We start from the raw sequence: 17,233 nt of genomic DNA on the forward strand, positions 1-17,233 counted from the left end.
ATAAATAGTGGGTGGGATGTATTTTTAACGGTTAGGAGCCAGCCGGACAAAAAGTATTTGGAAAACGTGTGTAACTCATTCACCTAGCGAAGTTGTTTACGTTTCTTATGTGGATATTATAACAACTTTATATTGTTTTTTGTTTTATGAAAAGGTAGGATTCAGTTATTTTTTGGGGTACCTTTTTGTTTCTAACTAACTTAAAAAAAACCTTGCAAAAGGGTATTCTCTGAGACGCTGACTAGCTACAGGGTTGACATGTCTGCAATTGTGCACCACTGAAGCAGACGTGTTTTAAGTTTAAACAGGCCTCGTCACCGTAATCAGCGTCGTCAGGCTGAGTTATTGGGCTTAGCTGTTAAGTCTTCTGTAGCGGCGGTGGCTTTAGCTCGTTAGCTAGCTGGCTGTACTCTTGCCAGAGAAACAACTGCGACTAAGTTTCAGACAAGATGAATTAGTTAAGTTTCTAACGGGTTACCCATTAGCACAGGTATATAGTATGGATTTAATAATAACGTTAGACGAGTCGTGGTGACCGTTGAGCTTACGTTTCCATGACAACGAGGCTAATTTAGCCCACCGGCTAGCTGTATTTCGGCATTTTAATGGAGTTGAAGTTTGCTATCATGACTGGTAAACGCCTTATTGTCTGTGAAGATGGAAAGCTGAGGGTCTGGTTGGGGACAGGATTCGAGTGTTTAATTGAAAATCGAACATCACTTGGTTTGGATGCTACTCCACAGAGTAACCTCCTGACTCCCCTAGACCACGTCCAGTAGCATTACGTTGTTTTCACTTAATTAGTGCAATTTCTGAAGTAATATACCTCAAAGCATTTAATTAAAAAGTGTTTGCCGAAATGTTTTCGACATGCGGTTTTCCCGTTTTCGTCCGTCCTTTTGAACATTTTTGGAAGCAGATTCCTCCTGCAGAGATAGTATTCATGGTTCGGTGTGTTGTCCTGAAACCCTTTCCCTGGTTTCCTGCTGGTTTGACTAGTAGGCATCTCCAAGAGCGCCCAACGTCTCTGGAGCATCATTCTGCTGAAAATGCAGAGGAAGATGCTGCTCCTTTTTTTTGAAGGCCTTATTTTTTTGGCCTTGGCACAAACTTCTCAGAAAACAAGGTGTTGGCTCAGGGCTGAAGAGAAACGTGTCCAGACTCTTTAAATTGCTCACAGAATACAGAATTTCCATGGCATGTTGCTGGAGATTATATAATATCTCTGGGTGTAGATGGCTTCAGGCTTGACTCAGCCTTTCCCAAGTTTTTACTTGTAGTTCGCCAGTTGTTGTCGTAACGGGCACCAAAACACAAGAGGAGTCTGTGATGATTAAACATGATGAAACATTCATAGTCGAGTGCAGAAGGTGGTCTTTCCCAGATAAAAGCAGTCAGGCATAAGCCCTGGATGAGGTCGGTCTTGTGTTAGCTGTGCTGATTTAACATTTTCACTGTCTGCTAATCTGAGAGCAGCTGTCTGTAATCTACTCAGAACCAAATGAAGCACAGCATCCAGTAACTTGCTGCTGTGGAATAGCTAACCTCTATGTTGGATTGGCCTCCCCGTAACAGGGGCTGTGCTGCATGTGTCATGGGAATGCCTGCTCTTAGGCATTTTCGCCGCCTTCTTGGGTCATTTTTGGTGCCTTTTGTGTTTGTTTACGATGAGATCCGGGAAGATGAGTGGATGGAAACCAGACCCCTCTGTGACCAAACGCTAAAGATCAAGCCACTACTGGTGAACAGTAAATGATCTTAGATACCCCCCCTTTTCTGTACTTATCTGTATTTTTTTTTCCCCTCATGGCAGCTTTGTTGTTCTATGAAAAATTTGCATGTGTCAGCTGTCCCAGCAAATTCTTTATAATTGTATTAATTTAACAATTTATTTAATGATTATGAATGAGAGGGTCATGGAAAACTACACAGACTGGAGAATATTGTGCCGGTCTTGTATCTGGCATTCAAGTAAATGGTGCAATTGTAAAATATCAGAATAAAAATAAAAAATGATGATAACACTATAAAATGTACACTACACTGACTAAAAAGTGCCCAGACATCAAAAGGTTGGGTACCCCTTAGCTAGAAGAACGAATGGGAAATGTCTGAAGAATCGGATTTGATTCTTGTGCATTTTTAATGTGGTTGTTGTGATGTGGTTTATTGGGGGAGATATTTACCAGCAGTTTTGTAAAGCGCTTTTGCCTAAGGGTGCTCCAGTATTCTCCACAGTTTCGTCACTGGCTGTTTTATCTTCCACAGCTGTCTCCTGTGTGTCACATGACCACTTCACAGCTATACCAGGACTGGCGTTGTCAGCAGGCTAAACTGTCAGGTAAAGCCACTTAAGTATGGTGTCCAGTATAGAGTTCTGAGTAATGATGCAACATGGGTGTGCGTGCATGTTTGTAAGTGTGCGTATGAGGGCAGTTTGTGAATGTTACCATTCCCCTGCTTGTCTTCAGTGTATTTGTATTTGCTGCCCTCAGACTGTCGTGCTGGATTCCCTGAAATGGAGTGGCAGACCCCAGCCGTGTCGGACAAGGTCCACAGCCGGTTTGGCCGGCAGCCCAGCGTTGCTGACAGTGGAGATACTGGGCTGGGTACCACTCCATCTGAAAGCATGGAAGGTAAGTGCAGGGCGTTAGGGTTCCATTACACACTGGGTCTTCAACCTGGATCTCCTTGCAACAGAGCTGTTCTCTTTTTGTGTGTGGGTGGGAACTCCCAGCTAACAGCTGTGTACTGTGACTTTTGTGTATCTGGTTGGAAGATCTCAGCTAACCGCTATATACTTTGGCTCTTTTGTGTCCGGTTAGGGGCTCTCAGCTAACCACTATATACTTTGGCTCTTGTGTGTTGGCTAACTACTGTATTCATCTGTGTAAAACAACCTCATCAAGGCTTAGCTTAGTGCCTTTATGTAATGGTCATTAATACTAGTACTAGTACTAATGTCACCAGTGATGCTAAAAGACCAAGTAACACTGCAGGGTATTTATAAACGGGGAGGTTGTCCTGTTTCCAGGCACCCTGGAGATTTAGAGTGTGGGATTATATTCCCATCCAAGAATACCCCCAGCAGCTTCATCCTCGTTAACTGGCCTTATTGCTGTGGCGTCTTGGACTTCAGAAACCAGCAATAACACTCTTCCCTTGGTTCTCCATTTTATATTTCACACACACAGATTAGCCGGTCTGGTTTAGGATCACGGGCTCCATCTGAGCCAGAGAGTGATGAGGGAGGAGCCTGAGAAAGGGGGCTGTGGCTTCTGTGATGGTTGAGGTTTGAAGACCAGTGAGTCTTGGAGAAGTGGTCATATCACTTTTTCTGTGCTGCAGACCTTAATTCAAGAAGCAGACTTTAAAAATATGGCTTTTTTTCCTCAGTCATGTGTCTGTAGCAGGAATGTCTTCATCGGAATCGGTTCTTATAACAGTATTCAGTGAAGTACACATTTTTTCTTATTATACTTGAAGATTCCATAGCTACAGTTTCATACATGTTCTCCCAAAGAGCAAGAGGGAAGGGCTGCTTGTGATTGGGTCAGTTCTGCTGATCTTTTATCGGGTTCCCCTGGGCAGTTTCCCGTAGAGTTTAGTCGGAGCACCTCTGTCCATTTTCCAGCTGCTAAATGTACTCTGTGTTGTAAGAGACTCAAGGCCGTGGGTTGAGTTTCTGTAGCTGAGAGCAGCAGTCTGCCCCCTCTCTCCTCTCCGATTCCTGTTGACTTTCAGCTCACAAGTTTAATGTGTGTTTTGCAGTTTAGGGACCTCATGTCCTGATGTGGCTTTACTGTGTGTCCCTCCTCAAAATGTTTGACAAGATGAAACCTGGGGTGGGGGACCTTTAAATAAGAGGTCTGTGTAGATCAAGGCATTCGGAAACCTGAGAGTGCTCTATAAATACACACACACACAGAACAGAGCGGACTGCTGTATGGGCAAGCAGACCAGGGGAGAGGGGATTGTACCTGCATGTCAAACCAGGCTGTTTCCTTGGCTTTTGGAATTCAGGCCGATTGTTCGGCTGACTTTGGACCCGGCTGCCAGGAGATGCCGGGGGGCTCTTTCCTTAGCATGCGACGCCTTGGAGGCCAGCGCTGGCTTGGGGGTAAAAATGTTTTGGCTGAGCTTCTCTGAGCCTGCACTGACTAGGTGAGAGGGTCCTCTGGCTGGGCCCAAGTCGTCCAGTCACCTGTTCATTCTGTTTTCCATTATGCCTGATCTGTCCTATGACATCTGCACTTTTTTTGACATGCTGCGTGGGTCATCTTCAGCTGTTTTTGTCTTGGTAGCCGGTGCATTATTGTTTGTTCATTTGTTTACGTCTGCGTTACCTTGTTTGTTTGGTAATCTGTTTCACTCAGTTGTCTGTCGTAACTGAGGCCAAAGATCCTGAAGGGTTTTACTAGTAGCTTTTATTGTTACCTCTCTTACACTTACGATGTCCTACACAAAACAATAAACCCTTTATGTTACCAGAAACCTCAAACCAAAGGCAGGATTGTGCAATGGCAGAACTCAGACTGATGGTCTTAATTGCACAGCTTAAAGGAAAAAACTTTCATGTAAGAGTGAATAAAGTCCCTTTGTCGCAGTTGTAGATTCTTAACCTCTCCGTTGTTTTTCGGATAGTGGGGAGCGTTCTGCAGCTTTGTGAGTTAATGGAAGCTTCTATTTACAGATCACAGGCAGGGGGGGTGCTGGCAGCCCCATGTTGTATATTTGTTTGGCAGACTCTGATCTAGGGCCTTACAGGATTCTGTCTCACCCCTCTCATGCGCAAGCCTGACCTTATTGTCATTGGGTTTATGCTATATTATGTTGAAGTCCATTGGGATTAACCTGTTTGGACCCTGTATATAGTACTTTATTTGCACCATTGACTGTACTGTGTGAATTATGAGCAGCAGACATGCCGCCATTGTAGCAGGCTGATCACCCTTTCCGTGCCCTTCCAGATTTCTGCAGCTCCAGTGGCAGCCCCTCCTTCCAGCCCATCCGCAGTCAGATTCCCATTCCCACGGCCCATGTCATGCCGTCTACAGCCAGCGGGGGGGCTCCCAAGCCCCAGCCAGGCTCAGCCACTGCATCCTCCACATCTCGGGAGTCCAGCTCCTCCAGCACCAAGTCCTCACCCCTCCCAAAGTCGGTGTCCTCTCCCAATCTGGAAGAGCAGGTGCGGGCCGCCGTGGCGACAGACTGCCTGAGCCGGTACCGGAGCCTGGTGAATGGCCTGGACCACTCGCTGCTGCCCCCTGCTGTTGAGCGCTCGCGCCTGGATGACGGCCAGGGCTTTGCGGCGCCCACTGTGGAGCCCACACTGAACCAGTCAGCGCTGCTGGGCAGCTTCTGCCCTGACCCACGTTACCGGTTGCAAATGACCGGCCTGAGTGGAAGCCCCGATGCGGGGGCTGGGTCAGCGTACAGGCTGCTACCAGAGGCCAGACCCGTGCTCCACAGCGCCCCCCAGAGACTCCCAGAGACAGTAGCCCAGGACAATGAGGCTTCACGTGAGCGGCCCTGCAGTGGGAGCAGCTGGCAGCAGCTGGAGAGCCTGCGCTTGGAGGTGGAGCAGATGAAGGTGGGTAAAGCCCCTTCACCGGGGGGGGGGGGGGGTCTGCTTGAAAGAAAGAGGCTGTTTACAGTGGAGGTTGATTGCACTGTTGGAATGTTTTGATGTGATTGGCAGAGGATAGGGGCTGGTTGGTGATCGAGGTGATGTCATGGACGAATGGAGTAATTAAAAGCAGCACACCCTGATGTTACACCATGTCACTCTGCCGACACCCCTGTGCTTCCCTCCAGCTGCGGGCAGCGGGCTCGGGGCAGCTCCCCCCTCTGTACCCGTCCAGCTTGCAGGCGGGGGGGCACACGTGGGACGCTGTCGCCAAAGTTAACGAGGGACTGCTGAGGGAGAAGGAGCTGATCATCGAGAGGTGACTGATGCTGATGAATATCGTTACATGGCAGCTTTTTAAAGGACTTAATTATTACACAGGTCATGTGTGGTGGAATTCAGGAAACTCTTAGATTGATAATCTAAAGAAGTGCGCAGTGTAGCAGCAGTTTGTTGGCGGTGAAGGCGAGATGCCACAGCATGCTAACTGTAATCCTGGCTGCGCAGGCAGAAGCAGCAGATGGTGCAGCTGGAGCAGCGACTGCGTGAGAGCGAGCTGCAGGTTCACGGGGCCGTGCTGGGACGCGGTGCCCCATACGTGGACGTCTGTCTGCTGAGGCTGCAGGTGAGAGTCGCAGACGTCGGATGTTCACTGGCGTGGACGGGCCGGGTCCTCATCTGTCCCGTCCGCGCCGTGGTGCTCGCAGGAGGCCCAGCGGGAGAACGCCTTCTTGCGGGCTCAGTTTGCTGAGCGCAGCGATGCCCAAACCAAGGAGGTTGCTGCGAGTGAGAGGCGCTTGGCGGCGGCTGAGGCGGAGGCCTGCAAACTGGGGGACACGCTGCGTGACACCACCCAGAAGCATGCAGAGGAGAAGAAGAAGCAGGAAGAGAGGGTGAGCATGGGAACTGTAGTTCATGTCCATAGTAAGAAGTTGTGTCCTCCTCCTCGAGTTTGTCTTCTCCATTGTCTCCAAACCACAGATCCGCAGTCGTGACAAACACATCAACAGCCTGAAGAAGAAATGTCAAAAGGAATGTGATGTGAGCCGGGAGAGGCAGCAGCGTGTGGAGACACTGGAGCGCTACCTGGCCGACCTGCCCACCTTGGAGCACTACAAGGCCCAGAGCAAGCAGGTAGGAGCTGATCGCACCAGCAGAGGCGAAGGGGGGGTGGGCTGTAGGTCTGAAGTCATGGAGCAACTTGTGACACTTACAAGCCCAGTCTCCAGCTGTCTGCAAAATGCTCAGTTAGTAAGTGTGTCTGTCTGCGTGTCTGTCTGCGTGTCTGTCTGCGTGTCTGTCTGCGTGTCTGTCTGCGTGTCTGTCTGCGTGTCTGTCTGTGTTTGCCCCATCCGTCTGCGTATCACAGCTTGAGGATGCGCAGGAAAAGACCAAGCAGCTGCAGGAGGCGGTGGCTCAGCTGCAGGCTGCTCTGGAGGAGGCGCAGGGGGCTGTACGGGAGAAGGGGAGGCAGCTGGAGGAGCAGAGACAGCGGGAGAAGGAGCTGCTCACCACCGTCACCAGGTTACCCCCCCCCCCCCCCCCCCCCCCCCCCGACGTGCATGTGCTTGCCATCTGTGTGAGACGTGCCCCCCTCCCTCAGGCAGAGCTGCATGGTGTGTCTACAGAATTAAGCTTGTGATACACTTGTAGAGGCAGGTCCTCCATTCCACACAGTGTGGCTACATCTATCATGTCCCTCTGACTAATGTCTGTCCTGGGATGCTGAGTCACAGCGGTGAGCGGAATCTGCCTGCTAAGCACTGGAACTTTCCTTTGCATGCAAATGTTTTTAATTTTTTTAATGTGGCTGGTACCGGCCTTGGAAGGGCTTTGCCTCCATGAGGTGTGCCCCTCGTCATGGGGAGATCAGGAGGAGTGCTATCTTGGACCTCTTGCCATCAGCCTGCAGGAGCGAGTCCGTGAAGGCCTGGAAGATGGAGTCCGGCTGCCCACGCTGGACGTGGCAAAGCTGCGGGACGAGAATGAGGCCTTGAGGGAAGAGGTCCAGAGGCTCCAGAAGGTACGGCTGTGTGCCGGCCTGCCTACGGTTCCGGCTTGCCCACTCCAGTGTCTGGGTCTATTGCCTCATCAGAGGGCTACTGCCATCAACGTGCTCACCTGGGCAGTGTCGATGCCTCTTGGTTTCCATGTGTCCTTCAGTAAATGTACAGAAAGTCAGCAGTAAGACGCTCCGCCGACTGACTGCTCTGTTTTCCGAAGGTTGTTGACAAGGAGAGGCGGGTGATTGAGCAGCTGGGATCACAGATACGGGTGGGTGTCCGGGTGCCTCATTCCGGGTGCCTCAGTGCGGGTGCCTCATGCCTTGTGTCTCACAACGTGATTCATTCCTTTTCTCTACGCTTGTTATAGACGCTGGAGAAACAGCTGCTTCAGGAGGAAGGAACCAGCCAGGCGCTGAGGGAGGAGCTGTGTGTGAAGGAGAGGAGCCTGCTGCAGCAACGCAGTGCCATGAAGGAGGTCGGTCTGCCAGTGTGCCAGCGTGCCAGTGTGCCAGCCAGCCCCCTTTAACACCGATTAATAACTCTGTGCCTTTCAGGTTATGAGTCCTTGGTGACGTTCTTGTAAAATATAGGGTCTGTTTCATTCATCACTGCTAAGTAATGTGAAACAGTAGCCTATCTGCAAGCTCCATGCAGTTTCTAAACCTAAACATACCCAGCTGTAGCTGTGAGGGACCGAAGGACAGGCTGCTCCGTGTTAAGTCATTGACAAGTAGTCATAAGACAGATGGTCATGTGACCGGAAAGCCTCCTGTGTTTCAGCTGTCTGGACAGAACCAGGAGCTGGTGGAGCAGACCCTGACCCTGCAGGAGCGGCTCTGCAAGGCGGAGACAGATGGGGTGGGGGTGGTGGTGGGGGCGGTGCAGGCACGGCATCTCCACGCAGAGATGAAGGCCTGTCTGGGGGACCTGCGCTCCCTCTGCAGCGTGCTGACGCAGCGCGCTCAGGGCCGCGACCCCAACCTTTCCCTGCTGCTCGGAGTCACCCGTAAGTAGGACATTATCGTAACTTATTTATGCGCTTACGGGATTTTCTTCCCACTTACACAAATGTATATTTTTACATGTGTGATTCAGTCTTATTGCTCTGCAGCACTTGTCCCATTGGTGAAGAGCAGGTGGTGATGCAGCAGATAGGCTGCTGGTGACCCTCTCAGTATGCAGCTCAAGGGACACTCATTAGCAGTCAAACTCTGTCTGTTCTTTCTGGTGAAGGACCCAGGGCTGTACCTTCCACCCCAGAGAAGGGGCCTTTAATGTGTCAACTTGAAATCAGATGCAGTGTCTCTCCCCCCCCCCCCCCCGCAGCCACTCAGCCTGGCGTTGAGGACGTGGAGGAGTGGAGCACACCAGAGGCCCTGGACAGGAAGCTGGCGGAGGTGCAGCTGCTGCGCCGTGACGTGGAGGAGCTGCGCACGGCCATCTCTGACCGCTACGCCCAAGACATGGGCGACAACTGCATCACACAGTAGCCCAGGCGCGTCTGCTGGTCGGGCGGGGGCCGGGATACCGGGATGAGGCTTGGCGGAGGGGCTTTGGACTCCAGCCCTATATGCCCCACCCTGCAGAGTTTGTCTTCCTAAAGAAGCAGCCTTTGGACCTTTCAGGCGGAGGCTTCTGGGCTTCCATTCTGGTTTTAAGTACTCCCTGGGAAAACATGGATTCCCACCTTTGGAAGTGCCAGTGTACAGCAGCAAGTGCCTACTGTCCTGAAGGTGCGGGGGAGAGGTCAGCATCTGGAATGATCCACCTCTTCTCGTGGGGGAGTCATTTGTTGTGGTTGACAATCAACTGAATACATATATAATCTGTGTGCCCTACGGTGTAGATGGTATTTCCTTTTATCACTGGGCTGTAATGCAGGGATGGCTTCTTGAGCTCTGATACAGGCTTGTTCTATATGACACTCACTTATTTCCGCTGCACACGCTCCGTACCCGCATCAGTAACAATGCTGCACACGCTCCGTACCCGCATCAGTAACAATGCTGCACACGCTCCGTACCCGCATCAGTAACAATGCTGCACACGCTCCGTACCCGCATCAGTAACAATGCTGCACACGCTCCGTACCCGCATCAGTAACAATGCTGCACACACTCCGTACCCGCATCAGTAACAATGCTGCATGGTCAGAGCGTTTCTCTTCTGCTGTAGTCTGCACCAGCCTCCCTTCCTTTCACTTCTCCGCATTTCATTGCTCCCTGATGCCGTAATATACCCCGGTCAGCATTACTAAAGGTCCGCTTGCTCTACCTCATTAACTCTGTTTGCATGTGTTTACAGTTTACAGACTGGAAGCGGACTGTTGAACATTTGGACGCTTGGCTGTCATTACCATTCTCTCTGGGTTCATTATTCAATATTCATTATTAATGTGCCGTTACGGTGGCATGGACGGGGAATTTGGCGAGTCAGCAGTGGCCTTTTCAGTACGCTTCCATGGCTAAATGTGTGCTCAAGTTGGGCTTGAAGCCTGTGACATACAGTAAATAGCACAATACACTCCTCCCCACTGTGATCAGGGACATTTACTGTAAGAAGGGCTCACTTCTGGTATCAGGGCATATATTGTGGGGGGGGGGGAGACAAGCCAACACCCAGCAGGTAATGCAGACTGTCTGTAGTGGCCTGTGATTTGGCAGTTCAGCTCTATGAAGCTGTCTGGGACCTTAATCCTCCTCGGTGTATGGAAGGGTGAACTTCAGGCCTGTACAGATCAATATCCAGGCAGCTGAGGAGGGACCGGGCTGTTTGGGTGGAGGGAAATGCGTGCTAATCCGTTAGCATGTTGGAAATGTCCACCCCCTTGTTTCTCTAGCAGATTTCAAAGGCTGATATTCGCGTTTGCGTTTTTGAGGTTATCGCAGGCGTGGACGTCTTATGTGGTCAGAATGGGTGTAGTTTGTAGTTCTCACTTTCACCTGCTGTTCTGGGAGTCGCTGGCTGCCTATGACTGTCCGCTGCGCCTCAGGCTACTCACACCACATTCTCTGCCTGGATGCTGTGCTTCCTGCTTGCCTCAGCCTGTCTGGGAAGCAGTCTTGCTCTGCTGGAGCCTCTGCCTTTGTTTGGCCTGTATCGGGGGATTCCCTCTGCTGTAATACGGTCAGCACAGGGTTTTACCTGAAGTCTCAGATGCCACTTTCTGTCCATTGAGTCATAACTCGTTTCAGCTTCAGTGTTTCTTACAGCCAGGCAAGATGGGAATATTTCTTACCTGCTTTTGAAAACCTTATTTCTTTCATTGTCTAGTGAAACTAAAATTGTTTTTGTGTGTGAGAGGTTTATCCTGCAATATATAAAATGAGTTTCACGCCTGAGGTCTTAGTACAATACTGTGCCATCTCTATCAGCATCTCTACTATGAGTAATTTGAAATCGCTCAAACCAGCCTTTCTTACATTTTTGCACAATTAAGAAATGTACAGGCAAATGTACCTTTTAGTCTTCAATTGTATTTGCACTTTAAAAATAAAGGTTGTTTTTCAAATGATTTTGTCTTAGTGCATGAAACATAGCCATTAAATCTTTCTTGGATTCTGTCAGATTTAACCAAACTTTTCTGTAGGATAAAGTTAATTAGTTGGTTACAGTCCGTGCGTAAATGTAATCTAGGCTCGCTGTACAGAAAAGTAACTCCGCCGTGCTACCCAAACCTGTTGCCTAAATAAAGCTGTGATCATGATTTCAAAAAAGTATCAGTTTTGCTGTAAAAGCAGCAGTCTGTGGTTACTTAATTACTACTTAATCTCTTTTATCTAAGAGGATAGGGAAACCGCCTGTAGAATGGCAGACAGGCGCCGTTGTCTTTTACGTCACACCAGATAGACAGGAGGCGTGTCATTATGCGGATACTGTGTCTTTAAGGGAAACAGTTCGACGTCGCCATTGGTCCCTTCGAATCACGTGGCGAGTGGAGTTTGCGGCAGAGCCCGGACGGGTAGCGGAGGGCAGAGAGCAGCACTGGAACAAAGGTTCGGCGGCTACGATGGGCGTCAAGCTATATTACACCACCGTCACTGCATCCCGGGAGGTAAGGGGCCGCTACGAGGCAAGGCCAGGCCGGCGCCTCCTGGAACCGAGTCTCGAGCAATTTCACTACTTGCTAAGTGCGTTTTGAACTGTGCAGAAATAACGGGCTCGGACACACCCAGCTGGCTGCTCCGCCCGTGTGCGGGTCGTTGGCTCCGGGTGATGCAGCCGGAGTGTCCCGGGGTGCGCGATGGCTAATTATTTGGCGTCTGTTTTGTGCGCAATGTGTTTATTCGCCATGAACGTGATTAAGGAAAAGTCCAGGATCCGATGGGCAGCTGAGGGGCGGAAGCTTGGCGTCTCAGTCCGTCTCCTGGTGTCTGTGTGTTTTGTTTTTGTTTTTTTTGTGCGGGGGGGGGGTTCCACTTTTATTCACATTCTGATCCGGTTCTGAACCCACACAGCCATCTTTTAACATACTTTTCATTTGGGCGGGGTACGGCGCACGTCAGGTACTTTCACTTCCTCATTCGGTGCAGCCATAGGAGCGATGCGATTCCAAAGCGCCGCGCCTTGTGAATCCCACCCCCGTTCACACTCCATCATTAATTTCGTTTTGATTGATTGTTATGAAGCAGCGATTTCAACATAAGGCCGCTGCAACCAGGCTGACTCTGCTCATACACCAGGCCTTGTCCCTTTAAGTCCGGTCTGCAGGACAGGCATCATCTCACAAGTTCACACGGTCTGTCTCTGTATTTTTCCGTTCAAGTCCCCCCGTGACTGCTGGTAATCTGTACGTTTCCTTCGCCTTTGTCATCACGGCAGCAGTACGCGCTCCAGACACTTGTCCTTAAACATCCGTCTGTTTATCTGAAATATGTATCATTAAGTTGAGGAATAATGTCTAAGTCATCTGTATGCCTTCTGAAATAACTACAGTGACATTACATTTGGGGAAGAGATTCTCTTCAGCTGTTTTTATTGTGACTTTTTGAGGAAGTTTTTTTTCTTCTTCCTTTTAATTTGGGAACATAGGATGCTCGTTGCTCTTCCAGTGTGTCGGAATTACACAGTCACAGGTTCTGCGTAATCGAGGCTGGTGAGGTCATTGATGTCCAGCTAGAAAACTGGACTCTGTTGCTCAGTCTCACCACTGGACGCTGTGACCGGGAACGGAGCAGCATGTTCACTTACGCGACAGGAGAGTCCCAGTGTCCCGCTGGATGTGTGCCAGTAGGGAAGTGAGACCTTAAGGCCCAGACTGCATTGATAGGTGGGTTAAAACGGTAAATCGCGAGCCTCTTTGGAATAGGACGAAAAGCCAAGTCCTGCTGGAGAGAGCATGATGGCCGTAGAGCTCTGAAGCTTGCTGATGAAGGTGTAAATAATCTGATCGAGATCTCCACCTTAGGTGCGGTGAGAGTAACGTTTGTGGTGGAAGGTTGGACCTGAGAAGACGACGGGGGGGGGGGGGGGTCCTGTCTGTTTACTCAGCTCCCAATTTAGTGAGTGAGTAGAGGAGCCTCATCTCTGTGCAGCTTGCGGTGACCAGAAGCAAGGTCACGAAAAGGGGGTCCAGCTACACGAGGACATGGGTGTTTAAGTTAAAGCACGTGGAGTGACGCCGATGCGCCAGAGTGACGCCGCTGTTGTGTCATGCATTGCTGCGACCTCCTGTGGCTGCATCTAGCTGCCCGTTGCTTGTTTGCATGCTCTGAGCAGTATATTGCATATTGAAAGGTTAACAACAGAAACTCCAAAAAGTGCACTTTCACTTTATCTTTTATGTTAGCACATGTTTACCAGACAGGGATTAAGAAAGATTTAAAATTACATCATATTTGTTTGGACCAAAATAACCCAGGTGGCTTGAACAGGCCGGCTGGGGACATGTGCCGTTTTAAAGGGAAGTGGGGGGGATGGGGCCAGAAACCCACTCTGGTGGCAAGGCGGCCGTGGTCATTTAGCGCCCCCCCCCTCCCCCCCTGCAGGTGAAGTCCCAGCAGGCCGAGGTGATGCGCATCCTGGACAGCAAGAGCATCCCCTATGAGCTGGTCGACATCTCTGTGGGTAACGAGGTGCGGGAGGAGATGAGGAGCAAGGCGGGGAACCCTACGGCCGTGCCCCCCCAGATCTTCAACGGTGACCAGTACTGCGGGGTGAGGACCTGGGGGGGCGACCTCCTCTGGCACCCAGGATGTTGCCAGGACTGATTTCACCTTTATTTAATATGAATGTTATCCAAAAACTTTGAACGCCATTTGTCACTGAAATTTATGATAGTTGCAGAGAAGTACTTAAATCAGGATAAATTAAGAGTTTTGTTTTTGCAAGGGTGTGTTCTTCAGATGCCCTGTTACTAACGAGATGACTGTGCTGTTCTCTCAGGACTACAAGATGTTCTCAGAGGCTGTGGAGGCAGACACAGTGGGGGACTTCCTGAAGATGGCATGAAGACGCCTGTGAGGATGAGGGCACTCCCTGTATCTCCTTGCTAGGACAAATGCCAAAAAACATCAACCAAGCACACATACACACACACATACACCATGTTCGCAGTCAAATCAAGGGCGCTCCGAACAGTGGAATTGACCCCAAATCAGTAACCATTTCCCCACTCTTGCTATTGTCTGTGGTCCTTAACCAATGTGTAAATGTCTTAATCTTCTACTAATATGTCTTAAGCTGTAACTGTTGGTTGACTTAAAAGCTAGATGTGTGATACATAGGAGAACATGGACCACAAGTTGACCTATTCTTGGTTTACAAAGAGGAAGTCAAAAGCCAAATTAACAGGAAAATAATACTGCTTCTATTGTTCTTTTCATTCCTTGGAGATTGCAGTCCTTCTTTTTTCCAAAGCAGCATTTAAATTGCAGACCTTTTCAGCACTTAATGGTGGAGCCTGGGGTTGCTGCGGTTCTCCAGAAGGACAATCCAGTGCAGTTTGAGGAGACATAGCCTCCCATCCCTCAAGCTGATTTGGCGAGCAAACAGTTCTACTGGACTTTTTGCCGCTGTGCAGTGAACCCCGTCAGGTGGAGGTGGGGGTGGGGGTGGGGGTGGGGGTAGTTCGCATTTATGGTCATAAATTCAGTGGGAGCCTGATCTACCCATATGAGCTGGATCAGGAGGCAGCTTTTCTACTATGATTTAGTGCCAATGACATCTGTGAAGACAGCTTCTCCTTCTGGCTGAGCTGTCTGACCCTGAACAAAGTTCGGTTCCCTTCACCCAGAACGTTCCAAAGTTCGGTTCCCTTCACCCAGAACGTTCCAAAGTTCGGTTCCCTTCACCCAGAACGTTCCAAAGTTCGGTTCCCTTCACCCAGAACGTTCCGCTGTATTGGAAAAATATTCATGGACTTTTCAGAGTCCTGTTTCGCAGTGGATTTTGTCTAATAAAAATATTTGAAATGTAACATGGGTAACATGGGTATCGGAGCCAGAGCGTTTTTCTGTCCTGGTTATATGGATTCATTCACAGTTACGGTGTTTAAGGGTCTGTGTGACGTCACTGTTATGGATGGTCTGTGTGTGACGTCACTGTTATGGATGGTCTGTGTGTGACGTCACTGTTATGGATGGTCTGTGTGCGCGTCACTGTTATGGATGGTCTGTGTGACGTCACTGTTATGGATGGTCTGTGTGCGCGTCACTTATGGATGGTCTGTGTGTGACGTCACTTATGGATGGTCTGTGTGTGACGTCACTGTTATGGATGGTCTGTGTGCGCGTCACTGTTATGGATGGTCTGTGGGACATCACTGTTATAAATGGGTCTGTCTACCAGCAGCTTGTCCATCATGGAGCCTCAGTGCAGCCTGGGCTTGACGTGAGTCACTTTCAGCACCTGGGTTTGCCTGTGCACCGGTGACTCCGGCTGATACCTTCCCTGCTCATGCCGGCTGCTGTTAACATGCCACAGCTTGCTGTGATGTTTAAAACGCATCGTGAGTGTTGGTTGATGCGGAGGTGTATGTGAGTGAGTGTGTGTGTGTGTGTGAGAGAGAGAGGAAAAAATTGTATATGGAATTGCCTTTAAAAACAGGCAGCACACCTGACGGTGACTTTCCGCTCAGATAAAGGTCTGTCGCATACACGCCGGAGTCGGATAAAGGTCTGTCGCATACACGCCGGAGTCAGATAAAGGTCTGTCGCATACACGCCGGAGTCGGATAAAGGTCTGTCGCATACGCGCCGGAGTCGGATAAAGGTCTGTCGCATACACGCCGGAGTCGGATAAAGGTCTGTCGCATACACGCCGGAGTCGGATATAGGTCTGTCGCATACACGCCGGAGTCGGATAAAGGTCTGTCGCATACACGCCGGAGTCGGATAAAGGTCTGTCGCATACACGCCGGAGTCGGATAAAGGTCTGTCGCATACACGCCGGAGTCGGATATAGGTCTGTCGCATACACGCCGGAGTCGGATAAAGGTCTGTCGCATACACGCCGGAGTCGGATAAAGGTCTGTCGCATACACGCCGGAGTCGGATAAAGGTCTGTCGCATACACGCCGGAGTCGGATAAAGGTCTGTGGCATACGCGCCGGAGTCGGATAAAGGTCTGTCGCATACGCGCCGGAGTCGGATAAAGGTCTGTGGCATACGCGCCGGAGTCGGATAAAGGTCTGTGGCATACGCGCCGGAGTCGGATAAAGGTCTGTCGCATACGCGCCGGAGTCGGATAAAGGTCTGTCGCATGCACGCCGGAGTCGGATAAAGGTCTGTGGCATACGCGCCGGAGTCGGATAAAGGTCTGTGGCATACACGCCGGAGTCGGATAAAGGTCTGTCGCATACACGCCGGAGTCAGATAAAGGTCTGTGGCATACGCGCCGGAGTCGGATAAAGGTCTGTCGCATACACGCCGGAGTCAGATAAAGGTCTGTCGCATACACGCCGGAGTCGGATATAGGTCTGTCGCATACACGCCGGAGTCGGATAAAGGTCTGTCGCATACACGCCGGAGTCGGATATAGGTCTGTCGCATACACGCCGGAGTCGGATAAAGGTCTGTCGCATGCACGCCGGAGTCGGATAAAGGTCTGTCGCATGCACGCCGGAGTCGGATAAAGGTCTGTCGCATGCACGCCGGAGTCGGATAAAGGTCTGTCGCATGCACGCCGGAGTCGGATATAGGTCTGTCGCATGCACGCCGGAGTCGGATAAAGGTCTGTCGCATGCACGCCGGAGTCGGATAAAGGTCTGTCGCATGCACGCCGGAGTCGGATAAAGGTCTGTCGCATGCACGCCGGAGTCGGATAAAGGTCTGTCGCATGCACGCCGGAGTCGGATAAAGGTCTGTCGCATGCACGCCGGAGTCGGATAAAGGTCTGTCGCATGCACGCCGGAGTCGGATAAAGGTCTGTCGCATGCACGCCGGAGTCGGATATAGGTCTGTCGCATGCACGCCGGAGTCGGATATAGGTCTGTCGCGTACACGCCGGAGTCGGATAAAGGTCTGTCGCATGCACGCCGGAGTCGGATATAGGTCTGTTGTATACACACCGGCGCCAGGGTGTTTTCCTAATCGCTCATGTCCCACATCTGTCTCCCATCTTCCAGCAGCCACCCACAGGGGTTGTTTTTGGGCTGACT

At 50.5% G+C, this 17,233-nt stretch overlaps 2 protein-coding genes across 4 annotated transcripts; both read left to right on the forward strand.

The window, feature by feature from the left end:
- Positions 1–20: 20 nt before the first annotated feature.
- cep85 (centrosomal protein 85) lies at positions 21–11,149 on the forward strand. Of its 3 annotated transcripts, none has more exons than XM_023825798.2 (14): positions 21–154; positions 2,269–2,341; positions 2,496–2,636; positions 4,971–5,593; positions 5,818–5,948; positions 6,137–6,254; positions 6,337–6,522; positions 6,611–6,763; positions 6,999–7,153; positions 7,535–7,652; positions 7,853–7,903; positions 8,003–8,110; positions 8,416–8,641; positions 8,962–11,149. In XM_023825798.2, exons 2-14 carry the CDS (start codon positions 2,287–2,289, stop codon positions 9,123–9,125), a joined length of 2,229 nt encoding a protein of 742 aa, XP_023681566.2. In that variant the 5' UTR covers positions 21–154; positions 2,269–2,286; the 3' UTR covers positions 9,126–11,149. The 3 variants fall into 3 exon arrangements, with proteins under 3 accessions (XP_023681566.2, XP_023681567.2, XP_072573053.1); XM_023825799.2 differs by having other exon boundaries at positions 27–66; XM_072716952.1 differs by lacking the exons at positions 21–154; positions 2,269–2,341; positions 2,496–2,636 and adding an exon at positions 3,914–4,164.
- A 383-nt stretch (positions 11,150–11,532) lies between these two features.
- On the forward strand, positions 11,533–14,458 carry sh3bgrl3 (SH3 domain binding glutamate-rich protein like 3). Its single transcript, XM_023825669.2, has 3 exons — positions 11,533–11,689; positions 13,623–13,790; positions 14,020–14,458. The coding sequence occupies exons 1-3, from the start codon at positions 11,645–11,647 to the stop codon at positions 14,083–14,085; spliced, it is 279 nt and encodes a 92-aa protein (XP_023681437.1). The 5' UTR covers positions 11,533–11,644; the 3' UTR covers positions 14,086–14,458.
- The last annotated feature ends 2,775 nt before the right edge of the window (positions 14,459–17,233 follow it).

Source organism: Paramormyrops kingsleyae, chromosome 9 (genome assembly GCF_048594095.1).
Source record: "Paramormyrops kingsleyae isolate MSU_618 chromosome 9, PKINGS_0.4, whole genome shotgun sequence".
In the NCBI taxonomy this organism is placed as follows: domain Eukaryota; kingdom Metazoa; phylum Chordata; class Actinopteri; order Osteoglossiformes; family Mormyridae; genus Paramormyrops; species Paramormyrops kingsleyae.